The sequence below is a fragment of the Canis aureus genome, chromosome 6, assembly GCF_053574225.1.
Source record: "Canis aureus isolate CA01 chromosome 6, VMU_Caureus_v.1.0, whole genome shotgun sequence".
Taxonomy (NCBI): domain Eukaryota; kingdom Metazoa; phylum Chordata; class Mammalia; order Carnivora; family Canidae; genus Canis; species Canis aureus.
This window is the reverse complement of record NC_135616.1, coordinates 67,637,083-67,649,936: the sequence shown is the minus strand read 5'-3', so window position 1 is coordinate 67,649,936 and position 12,854 is coordinate 67,637,083. Positions and strand designations below refer to the sequence as shown.

The following is a 12,854-nucleotide window of genomic DNA, read 5'->3' as shown; positions in this document are numbered from 1 at the left end:
TTTGGTAGTTTGTGGCTTTCCAGGAATGCGCCCATTTCTTCTAGATTGCCTAATTTATTGGCGTATAGCTGTTCATAATATGTTTTTAAGATTGTCTGTATTTCCTTGGTGTTGGTAGTGATCTCTCCTTTCTCGTTCATGATTTTATTAATTTGAGTCTTCTCTCTCTTCTTTTTAATAAGGCTGGCTAATGGTTTATCTATCTTATTAATTCTTTCAAAGAACCAACTCCTGGTTCTGTTGATCTGTTCCACAGTTCTTCTGGTCTCGATTTCGTTGAGTTCTGCTCGAATCTTTATTAACTCTCTTCTTCTCCTGGGTGTAGGATCTATTTGCTGTTTTTTCTCTAGCTCCTTTATGTGTAAGGTTAGCTTTTGTATTTGAGTTCTTTCCAGTTTTTGGATGGATGCTTGTATTGCGGTGTATTTCCCCCTTAGGACTGCTTTTGCTGCATCCCAAAGATTTTGAACGGTTTTATCTTCATTCTCATTAGTTTCCATGAATCTTTTTAATTCTTCCTTTATTTCCTGGTTGACCCTTTCATCTTTTAGCAGGATGGTCCTTGACCTCCACGTGTTTGAGGTCCTTCCAAACTTCTTGTTGTGATTTAGTTCTAATTTCAAGGCATTATGGTCTGAGAATATGCAGGGGATGATCCCAATCTTTTGGTATCGGTTCAGACCTGATTTGTGACCCAGTATGTGGTCTATTCTGGAGAAAGTTCCATGTGCACTTGAGAAGAATGTGTATTCAGTTGAGTTTGGATGTAAAGTTCTGTAGATATCTGTGAAATCCATCTGGTCCAGTGTATCATTTAAAGCTCTCGTTTCTTTGGAGATGTTGTGCTTAGAAGACCTATCGAGTATAGAAAGAGCTAGGTTGAAGTCAACACCAAAGAAACAACAATCCAATCATGAAATGGGCAAAAGACATGAACAGAAATCTCACAGAGGAAGACATAGACATGGCCAACACGCACATGAGAAAATGCTCTGCATCACTTGCCATCAGGGAAATACAAATCAAAACCACAATGAGATACCACCTCACACCAGTGAGAATGGGGCAAATTAACAAGGCAGGAAACCACAAATGTTGGAGAGGATGCGGAAAAAAGGGAACCCTCTTACATTGTTGGTGGGAATGTGAACTGGTGCAGCTACTCTGGAAAACTGTGTGGAGGTTCCTCAAAGAGTTAAAAATAGACCTGCCCTACGACCCAGCAATTGCACTGTTGGGGATTTACCCCAAAGATACAGATGCAATGAAACGCCGGGACCCCTGCATCCCGATGTTTATAGCAGCAATGGCCACAATAGCCAAACTGTGGAAGGAGCCTCGGTGTCCATCGAAAGATGAGTGGATAAAGAAGATGTGGTTTATGTATACAATGGAATATTACTCAGCTATTAGAAATGACAAATACCCACCATTTGCTTCAATGTGGATGGAACTGGAGGGTATTATGCTGAGTGAAGTAAGTCAGTCGGAGAAGGACAAACATTATATGTTCTCATTCATTTGGGGAATATAAATAATAGTGAAAGGGAATATAAGGGAAGGGAGAAGAAATGTGTGGGAAATATCAGAAAGGGAGACAGAACGTAAAGACTGCTAACTCCGAGAAACGAACTAGGGGTGGTAGAAGGGGAGAAGGGCGGGGGGTGCATGGAGCCTGCTTCTTCCTCTGCCTGTGTCTCTGTGCCTCTCTCTCTCTGTGACTATCATAAATAAATAAAAATTAAAAAAAAAAGAAAGAAAGAAAAGTAACATGAAATTCTGTCCTTGGTCTTGTCCATCCATAATTTTTGGATGATGACTAAAGATATGCTTATCAAATTTGCAGATGACAGAAAGCTAGGAGGCATGGCTAACCCAAAAAATTATCAAATTATGATTCAAAGTTATTTAGACAGGCTGAAAACTAGTATGGATAAATGTGAGGTCTACCAATTAAATTCAAAAGAATCATCTGGAGGAGGGTAACCACAGTAATAAGAGAACAGAAAAGCATGTCATGCAAGGTCTGGTTGGAAGTTACTTTGTACAGTCTTTCATATTGAGAGACTGCTATGAAAATGGAATGAAGGAAAACCAATGCATATATTCTATGCCACGAAATATCAGGACTCAAACTAAGCTGGTAGTAATGGGAACACAAAGGAAGTTATAAATATAAAAGATACTGCTGAGAAAAATCCAAGATTTTTTAAAATTTTATTTATTTATTTAAGAGTTTATTTATTTATTCATGAGAGATACGCAGAGAGAGGCAGATACAAAGGCAGAGGGAGAAGCAGCTCCCCACAGGGAGCCTAATGTGGGACTCGATCCTGGATCCTGGGATCACAACCTGAGCCGAAGGCAGATGCTCAACCACTGAGCCATCCAGGTGCCCCAAAATCCAAGATTTTTAAATTTAAGTATTTAGAACGCCAATTATGTGCCAAGCCTTATGCTGATGCTAGAGGAACAGGAGAGACAAAAATTCAGTCAAAAATTTAGTCAAAAATTCAGTCAAAATTTTCTTTCAGACAAAAATTTAACCCTGTTAAAACTTATTCTTTACTCTTTAGTTTCTCAAGATCTAGCAGGGATAAGAGACTAATAAAGAATTTAAAAAAAGAATTAAAATACAATGTCATACATACTAATATAATATATATCGAGTTCAACAGAGTGTGGATAGAAAACAGTAAAGTCTGCTAGCCAAGGAAAATGGCTTTTGAGCTAGATCTTCAAGGTCTTCAAGATCAGATATGTAATTTGGAGTTTCCCAGGTACCTAAGGAAGAATAGGGGACATGAAGGGCAAGGAAAAGAAATGTCATGCTTCCAAGCATAAAGTAACTGAGATATGCTGAAACTACTAACAGAAATGGGGAACCTAAGAAATGGATAGAGGGGAAGTGGAGGCAACAGATTATATATCACAAGTTGTTGCAGAAACCTGATGGTAAAAAAAAAAAAAAAAAAGGAAAGGAACATGTGTAAGGTAGTAATAATAGATCTGTCTTACATTCGGTTTGTTTTTAACACTGGATAATTTATTTAGAATTAGAAGGAAATTCAGGGAAAGGTAAAACAGAAGACAGGAAGCCAGCAGAGTATGTCTGACAATAATAATGGGACTGAGATGAACTACAGAGTATACCTACCTAAAGGTATTCAAGTTCAAAAAATTTTTTAAGTTTATTTATGCTTGAAATTTGAAAGGTATTTACAACCTTAAATAAATCATATGAAACTTATTGGGAGGCACTGTGTAGAGTGGTTAAAAGCACAGGTTTCTGGAATCAGACTGCTTAAGTTCAAATCCCTCTCCACCACTAATGTTTGGACATTTGAGAAAGTTAAATTCTAGGCCTCAATTGTCTTTTCTGTAAAATGGGAATGACTGGAGCGCCTAACTCAAGAAATTACAAGAATTAAATAAGATACAAATGCAAAGTACTTCGATCAGTGCCTGGAAACTACAAGTACTCAATAAATGTTAGCTAACTTTATCAGTATTCCTATTCTTTCGAAGGAGGAAGAATGGGGTGAAAGGACCATGTGTATTAACCCATAATTGAGAAGTGATTTTTTATTTGTGTGTTCTCAAAGAAGGGTTTCAAAATCTTTCTCTTTCTAAAATGGTTAAAGTATTTAAAACCATATCATCTCAAAACCACCTCAAATTCCATGCATAATTTACTTTTACTTCATTGCAAACAATATATTACAGCAAGAGAAAGATTTTCTTAAGAAAAGTTAAAAGTATGGGGTGCTTTGGTGGCTCAGTCAGTTAAGTGTCTGTCTTCAGCTCAGGTCGTGATCCCAGGAGCCCCACATTGGGCTCCCTGCTCAGTGGTCAGCCTGCTTCTCCCGCTCCCTCTGCCTACTGGTCTGCCTACTTGTGTTCTCTTCCACTCTCTCTCAAAGGAAAAGGAAAAGGAAAGGAAAGGGAAAGGAAAAGGAAAGGAAAACGAAAGGAAAAGGAAAGGGAAAGGAAAAAGAAAGGAAAAGGAAAAGGAAAGGAAAAGGAAAGGAAAGGACAGAACTTAAGGTAAAAAAGTCCCTAATCCGCAATCTATCCCTTGTTCATACGTTCACACGCATATCCAAATATCAAAGTTACAATAATAAACTGGAATGAGTCACATGAAGATATTCGGATTAGTAATACAGATATGCCTTTTGAAAATTATTCACCACAAATACTTTAAAATATTAATTTCACTGTGATTTTCAACCAATAAAGTTTTATTGTGTGTTTAGTTCAGAAAAAGCAACAGTGCTTCCAACTGTAGGATCTCTGCAAGGACTTACATTTACACTGGATATAAAAAGACAGGTAAAAGGGTATGCAATAAGTGTAGATGTACACCATGCTTAAATATCCACCAGAAGATATTAACCAATTTCTAAATGAACTTCCTGCTCAGTGAAGTAAGTCAGTCGGAGAAGGACAAACATTATATGTTCTCATTCATTTGGGGAATATAAATAATAGTGAAAGGGAATATAAGGGAAGGGAGAAGAAATGTGTGGGAAATATCAGAAAGGGAGACAGAACGTAAAGACTGCTAACTCTGGGAAACGAACTAGGGGTGGTAGAAGGGGAGGAGGGCGGGGGGTGGGAGTGAATGGGTGACGGGCACTGGGGGTTATTCTGTATGTTGGTAAATTGAACACCAATAAAAAATAAATTAAAATTAAAAAAAAAGATATATGTCCTCAAATCTAAGATGCCATTATTTTATGTATCACTAGAAAAACCATCTAGTTAAACTATGACATATCTTTGATTATAAGATACAGCCCTAATCAGAGGTGTTTTTTTAAAAAGTATTTCTTGCGGTACCTGGGTGGCTCAGTCTGTTAAGGGTCTAATCTTGGTTTTGGCTCAGGTCATGATCTCAGGTTTGTGGGATCAAGCCCCCTGTTGGGCTCTGTACTCAGCAGAGTTTATTTGATGTTCTTTTCTTTTCCCTCTCCTTCCCCTTCTGCCCTTCCCTGCCACAGGTACACATGCACTCTCAAATAAATAAAATCTTTTTTTTTAAAAAGTACTTATTTAAAAACAAAGAAACACATTTTAAGAAGCATGTATCTACTTTTTTAAAAAGTACTTTGTTGATAGAGACTGAGAACAAATCTGAAAGAATATTCCTATGTCTTATTTACCATGGTATTCCTGCATGTAGTAGGCACTCAATAGATATTTATGAATTTTTAAGTCATATATTTCTAGAACGTTGAATTTCTTTTCTTTTTTTTAAAGATTTTTATTTTTATTTATTTATTAATGAGACACAGAGAGAGAGAGAGAGAGAGGCAGAGACACAGGCAGAGGGAGAAGCAGGCCCCATGCAGGGAGCCCGACGTGGGACTCGATCCCGGGTCTCCAGGATCCCGCCCTGGGCTGAAGGCGGCGCTAAACCGCTGAGCCACCCAGGCTGCCCCAAACGTTGTATTTCTTTTACAACAAGCATATATTGCATTTGTATACAGAAGAAAAATTGAAAATTTACAGTGACACTTGTACCGATGGGTAAAAATAAATTTAGGGCATATTTGATTTACTTTGCTATAATTGTTTGAAATTCATTTCTAATCATCCCATTGTATCCTTTTACAGTTGTCCTTAGATACCATTTCAAAAGAAAAAGTAGCATCTTTCATAACAACTTTGAAATGTCCGCAATATTGCTTACATAGTATATATTAACATATATGACACCCTGAGTTTATATGTTATCCCTACTACCTCTAGCTATGTAATCTTAGGCAAGTGATCAATTTCAGTGTCCTTATTTATAAAATAGGAATAATGGTATCAATCACATAAAGTGTGAGAATTAAGTAAAATTATACTTCATACCTGGTAAGCATTCAGTACATACAACTATTATTTTGATGGAATTGATCCTAAAATTGACTTATTATCCAATACTTGGATGGATACTTTGAAGTTTAGAAAAGAGAAAAAAATGAATATAATGCATATGTTTGGGACTGCTGAAAGAAAGGTCTGATTTTTGTGGAGATTTTTTTGGTTTATAGTATCCATAGTATACAAGTAAAATGTCTGTGCAGTATCATCACTGTTCTTATTTCCAAGTATTGTATGAGCCTATCTCTGTTTTTTTCTTGTAGGTCGAAACTTCAAAACTTTTGATAAGCAAACTTCTGTGCTAAGTAAGTGATTGGTTGTCTGTTCTTTTATCAGTCAAGCAATTTTGACTTTGTCAAATTTAGATTTAAATAGGATTTAAGTTTATTTTGCCCTTTTTGCCTTTTAGTCCCACCACACATTGGTACCAAACGTGTAGTTATTCTGTGATATGGAAATGTGTTTAGGACTTTTACCTAAAGTAACTTATTTGGAAGAATAAATGATTGTTTTTTTTCTTCTTAAATAATATTGAAATTAAGTTCAAGTATTATTGAACTCAGTCATTCTCAGACCAGAACAAAGGACTTGTACATAGTTTTGTCTATTAGATGATTGTATTTTTATTTGCTCCCTGTTTTGCTGTAAGTAGTGGCTCATCCTTTACTGGTGTGATCCTTTAACATCATCTTTTACTTCTGAACCTATTGTTTTTGTTGTTTTCCCCAACTTTGTTTTGCCTTTCTGATAGAATTACCTTGTAAATTTGTATGGTATATATTTTCAAGGTTTGTGAAATGATATATGATATATGTACTTATAGATTAAAAATATATATATATATGTTATATGTATTGGCTTCAGGCTCAGCATATCCAAAAAAAACTCAGGAATGGTTTGAACCAACCACAAGAATACGAACTACGACGCAAAGTAAGTTGATAAATCTCTACCTGTTACTGAAGTAATATAAAGTTTATTTGCTGTTTTTCTTTATTATTCAGCATACAAAAATATTTAGTTTTTGAGATAGGCATTTAGATTGTGATTTCATTAATGAAGAACAGCTATGATTACTATTTATTTCCATCTGCTTGGAATAGCAGGAGATGGTCTAACTGTAGAGTGTAAATAGTGGTGTGAGAAAGCCAGTGAATGGGGATCCCTGGGTGGCTCAGCAGTTTGGCGCCTGCCTTTGGCCCAGGGCGCGATCCTGGAGTCCCGGGATCGAGTCCCGCGTCGGGCTCCCTGCATGGAGCCTGCTTCTCCCTCTCCTGTGTCTGCCCGCCCCCCTCTCTCTCTATCATAAATAAATAAATAAATCTTTAAAAAAAGAAAGAAAAGAACGCCAGTGAATGATGGGTATAGACTTCACAAGTTGTCAGTTCTGTCTAGCAGCAGTCCAGTCCATACATAATCATGAAATTCTACTCTATTGACAGTACCTATTTTTTATTTGTAGCAGACTTGTTTACCCACTTAGAGCAAATCTGCTTGCCCACTATATTAAGTAATAAAGTATGAAATCTGCAAATAGTATATTCATGTTTAGGGTGGATTAAATGTCACAGAATTTAAGAAATATCATAGATAAATGTGGTGAAGTAATCATGCTTTGAATTCAGTATCTATCATAATTTCTGTAGCTGTGTCCACAATAAATTTTGACTCTGTTTAAAAAAAAAACTAAGTCACCCTTAACCTTTATCCCTTCTTTACTCATCTAATCACAATAAATATCAAGATCATTAGGTATTCCCTTTTAGATAATATAAAAATCCCAATCACATATCTCTTGCTCAAGAAGTGACTAACTGTAGGGGGATACCTGGCTGGCTCAGTCAGTAGAGCATGTGACTCGATCTCAGGGTTGTGAGTTCAAACTCCATGTTGGATGTAGAGATTACTTAAAAATAAAACCTTAACAAAAAAAAGGGGTGGGTGGGAAATGACAGACTGTAATAGGACAAGATTACTTTGTGGTAAACAAATCTCTATAGCTTTATTTTTCCATCAGCAAAGTAGTGATGGTCACAATTCATTCTTTTCCACCAGTGAAGTTTTTTCCCACATGTGAGTTCTTCAGCTGTCTAAAACTGAAATAACATTCTGTCGCTTTATTGTTGGCTGTCATTCTTATTTATTTATTTATTTATTTATTTATTTATTTATTTATTTATTTATTGTTCAATTTGCCAACATAAGCATAACACCCAGTGCTCATCCCATCAAGTGCCCCCCTCAGTGCCCATCACCCAGTCACCCCAACCCCCGCCCACCTCCCTTTCCACTACCCCTTGTTCGTTTCCCAGAGTTAGGTGTCTCTCATTGTTGGCTGTCATTCTTAATGGTTGTATGTACCTTGCTATCAGAAAACCATTTCTTCTTACACTTTGCTCTTTCTAACCTATTGTAATTAGGAAGGCAAATATTAATTATTTAGCTTACTAGGATTATATTTATAAAAAGTATCAAAAATTAAAGCCAGCTGGGTGGCTCAGTTGATTAAGTGTCTGACTCTTGACTTTGACTCAGGTCATGATCTCAGGGTTGTAAGATTGAGCCCCAAGTCAGGCTCTGGGCTGGGTGTGGAATCTGCTTAAGATTTTATATCTCTCTGCCCCCTACCTCTGCACTGTTCTCTCCCTCCCTCCATTTCTCAAAAAAAAAAAAAAAAAATTAAAACTTACTTTGTAGATCTGAGAAATATACTCTCAGAAGCAAAAATGGATGAGTTTAAGTATATACACTATGAAAAGCTCAGAGACTTTTTATTTCTTAGTTCTTAACTATATATTCTGGGTAATTAATAACAGATAAATTTCTTCCAGATAAGTGAAGTATAGTATACATTGTTACCAAAAAATGTTTATACCATTTTTACTTCATCTGATAAGACACTGCAAATGCAAAGCGAAGGGAAAATAATTATATTAAAGATCTGATTGGAATGTAGAAATAGATAAATTGATAGCTAAGTCTTAGTACTATATCTGTTTGCATCCCTATTTTGTCTTAGTGCACTTAGTAAGACTTAAATAACTGTATATTGATTAATAGCCATCTACCATATAGAGAGAACTTTGAGAGTTATATAGAAATTACATACCAGAAATTTGCACAGTAAGGTGCAGATAACAGAATTTATTAGACCTTTAACCACATGAGGACTAAGATAAAAACAGTGAGGGGATCCCTGGGTAGATCAGCAGTTTAGCACCACCTTCGGCCCAGGACATGATCTTGGAGTCCCGGGATCGAGTCCCACGTCAGGCTCCCGGCATGGAGCCTGCTTCTCCCTCCTCCTGTGTCTCTGCCTCTCTCTTTCTCTCTCTATATCTATCATGAATAAATAAATAAATAAATCTTTTAAAAAGATAAAAACAGTGAAAAAATATTTTCAATAAAAGTGGAAGACTTCAGTGTTGTCATACAGCCTTATAGATTTCTTTCTTTTCTTTTCTTTTCTTTCTTTCTCTTTCTTTCTTTCTTTCTTTCTTTCTTTCTTTCTTTCTTTCTTTCTTTCTTTTTTTCCTTTCTTTCCTTTCTTTCCTTTCTTTTTTTTCTTCTTTCTTTCTTTCTTTTCTTTGTTTCTTCTTTCTTTCTTTCTTTCTTTCTTTCTTTCTTTCTTTCTTTCTTTCTTTTTTCTTTCTTTTCTTTCTTTCTTTCTTTTTCTTTCTTTTCTGATTTTATTCATGAGAGGCAGAGAGACAGAGACATAGGCCGAGGGAGAAGCAGGCTCCCTTTGAGGAGCCGGATGTGGGACTTGATCCCATGACCCTGGGATCAAAGGCTCAACCACTGAGCCACCCAGTGCTCCTAGATTCCTTTTCAATCCAAAATCATCTAAAAAATTGTTTGCTTGGCATTCTGAATTTCATAGTTCGTTAAAGTTACATTTCTGCTTGCTTTGGTGAGAAAAAATTCAGTTTTAGATTTAAGTGTTCAAGAATCTGGAATTTAAAAAAAAATCTGGGATTTTAGGTCCTTATTGTCACCCAATGTTAGCACCAGTTCCCGGGTAGACAGATTCCAGTTTGGGTTTCTGCCTGTGTCCTAACCTTTTGGGGAAGATGGTACGACTGTCTATTTTTCCTATTTTCCAGGTGATGAAACAATGAGTATAGGGAAGAGTTTCTGTGGAGAGGTCAGACTTCTGAGTCAATGCTTCAATATACATGTTTTGGAACCTGTCTCTAACAGTAGTGCAGAGACATGAAAAAGAGTTTGGAGTTAGGAACTTCAGTCCCAACTCTTCTACTTACTAATTGAGTAATCTTGGTAAAGCCACTTAACCTTTGTGAACATCAATTTTCTTACCTTTAAAGTAGGGATGGTAGTTGCCTATACTTAGGTTATTCTAATTAGCTTATTATATATTTGAACACAGTTTTTAAAGTCTAAATAACAAATGAATAACCATTGGTATTAATTATTGTTCACAATATTTTGTGTAATGATCAATGATAACAACTATGAAAGATTCATGCCATCCGCTCTTGACTTTTACAGAGTAATTGTTACCGTTACTCTTCAGACTAGAAAACCTCGAGCTTTATCTTTTAAAAAGTGGTGTGTGTGTGTGTGTGTGTGTGTGTTGTTTAAGGAATTTGTCACTATTTCTAATAATATTTTTAATAAGAGGGATAGAAATTATCTCTTAGAGAATGCTCACCTGAGCAATTTATAGCCTGTTAAGTTTGTTTGTATTCTGTGAATTTTATATTACATGTTATATAATAACTTATTGAGCTATTATTCATCATTAAAATCATCATACAAGAACACTTACCAGAATTTTCATATATTATCTCATTTGATCTTTGCAACAAGGAGTAAGCTATTCAAGATAAGCATTATCTTGATGGATTTTTTTTCTAAGATAATTTTTCATATGGTCTTTCACTGTAGGTTCCTCTACTTGCCATGCTCATATAGTAACTTTTTTAGTCCTTTTATTGAGGTATGATTGGCATACATTTAAAGTATACAACTCGATGTTTTTGGAGATCAGTATGCATCTTAAAAACCATAACACAATCAATGGCGTAAACGTATCACCTCCAAAAGTTTCCTCCCACCCATTTATTGATTGATTGATTGATTGAGTGTGTGTGTGTGTGTGTGTGTGTGTGTGTATGATAAGAGCACTTAACATAAGTTCTGTATTTGTAAATACACAGTAAAGTGTTGTTAGCTATAGGTCCTATAGTTTATAGTAGATTTCTAAGACTTTTTCATCTTGTATAACTGAAACTTTGTACCCTTTAATACCTCCTCATTTTCCCCTTCTCCCTCAACCACCATTCTACTCTCTGCTTCTATGAATTGACTATTTTAGATTCTGCACAAAATGAGTTGTCTGTCAGGACCTACAACTCTATTGTCTTATATGATGCAAAACATTGTAGATTTTATATGTATTATTAACACTTGACATTAAAGTGTTAATTGATAATTAACTTGATAATGTGAAAAAGGAGTATTTATTTATTTACAGGTATAATGATTCATGAATTGATAATGAAGAAGCAGCATGTTTTATGGTAGCCTAGGATAGTTGATTTGATCGCTTCATAGTAGCCTAACCTATACACTAATAAATGGATCATTATAAAGCTTCCATAGCATACAGTATTATAGTCATATTCATGACACAGTATTGGGAATGTTGTTTCTTTTTAAAAAACATTTACCTGTAATGATAGGCTGATAGACAGTTTCTCTGGTTACTAAAGAGAAAGGTATACAGTATCCTATTTCCTTAAAAGCAAAGTAATGAAACAGTAAGAAAACTGACATTATTAATTTTATATTAAATATCACTCATATGCCTATATAAGGATAGGCTATCCTCTTCTATATGTAAGTCTTGCACACAATGCTCTACACAATGAATACTTGGAAGAGAAGATAACACAAAAACATCTCCTACAATTCTTGCCATACAAGTATTAGATTTTTCACACTAATACAACAGATAGTTCATTAACTGTACAGCATGATGGTTATTTACTGTTCATTAAGTGGGAGTGCATCGTCATAAAGGTCTTCAACTTTGTCTTCTTTGTATTGAGTAGGCTGAGGAAGAAGAGGATGGGTTGGTCTTGCTGTCTTAAGGGTGGCAGAGGCTGAAAAGATGGAGAATGTGGAAGGGGAGGCACGTTCCAAAATATGTGATTTCTGTCTGACTTTTTTTACCTTCTCATGTCTCTGAAAAATGTGTCTATATGGTACCAACTGTCTTCCACCATTTCCTTTAGTTTCAGTGCCTCTGTCATGAAAGGGTCCATGTTGTAAAAGAAGTTGAAGGCAGTCTTAAATAATTGGAGTCCTTCTGCCAGATTATCTAATGTCAGTCTTTTTTTTCTGGCACTGCTTCTTCTAGGTCTTCTTCCTCAGTTCAGGAGCACTCATCTCTATCAAGTCATCTTCTCTTTATTCCTCTGGTGTGTCTATTTGCTCTTGAGTTTCTCTTAGATCCATATCATTTTTTTTAATTCCAGTATAATTAGCATACAGTGTTATATTAGTTTCACATGTACAGTATAGTGTGACTCAGCAGTTACTCAGAGCTTATCAAGGTAAGTAATACTCTTAATCCCCTTCACCTGTTTCACCCATCCTCCTACCCATCTCCCCTCTGGTAACCATCAGTTTGTTCTCTATATTTAAGAGTCTGTTTTTTGTCCTTTTCCTTTTGTTTGCTTTCTTTGTTAAATTCCACATATGAGGGCAACCCCGGTGGCTCAGCAGTTTAACGCCACCTTCAGCCCAGGGCATGATCTGGAGAACCGGGGTCAAGTCCCACGTCGGGCTTCCTGCATGGAGCCTGCTTTTCCCTCTGCCTTTGTCTCTGTCTCTCTCTCTGTGTGTGTCTCTCATGAATAAGTAAATAAAATCTTTTAAAAAAAAAAGTTCCACATATGAGTGAAGTTATATGGTAGTGGTCTTTCTCTGATTTATTTCACTTAGCA

General features: G+C 35.9%; 1 protein-coding gene across 3 annotated transcripts in view; it reads left to right on the top strand.

Annotated features, from left to right (window-relative positions):
* Positions 1 to 12,854, top strand: part of TOR1AIP1 (torsin 1A interacting protein 1) — a 49,032-nt gene that overhangs the window by 26,144 nt on the left and 10,034 nt on the right. For all 3 annotated transcript variants that reach the window (XM_077902096.1, XM_077902095.1, XM_077902097.1), the window contains 2 exons: positions 6,141 to 6,182; positions 6,742 to 6,810. In XM_077902096.1, the coding sequence (XP_077758222.1) occupies positions 6,141 to 6,182; positions 6,742 to 6,810 (111 nt within the window). The remainder of the gene's footprint in view (positions 1 to 6,140; positions 6,183 to 6,741; positions 6,811 to 12,854) is intronic.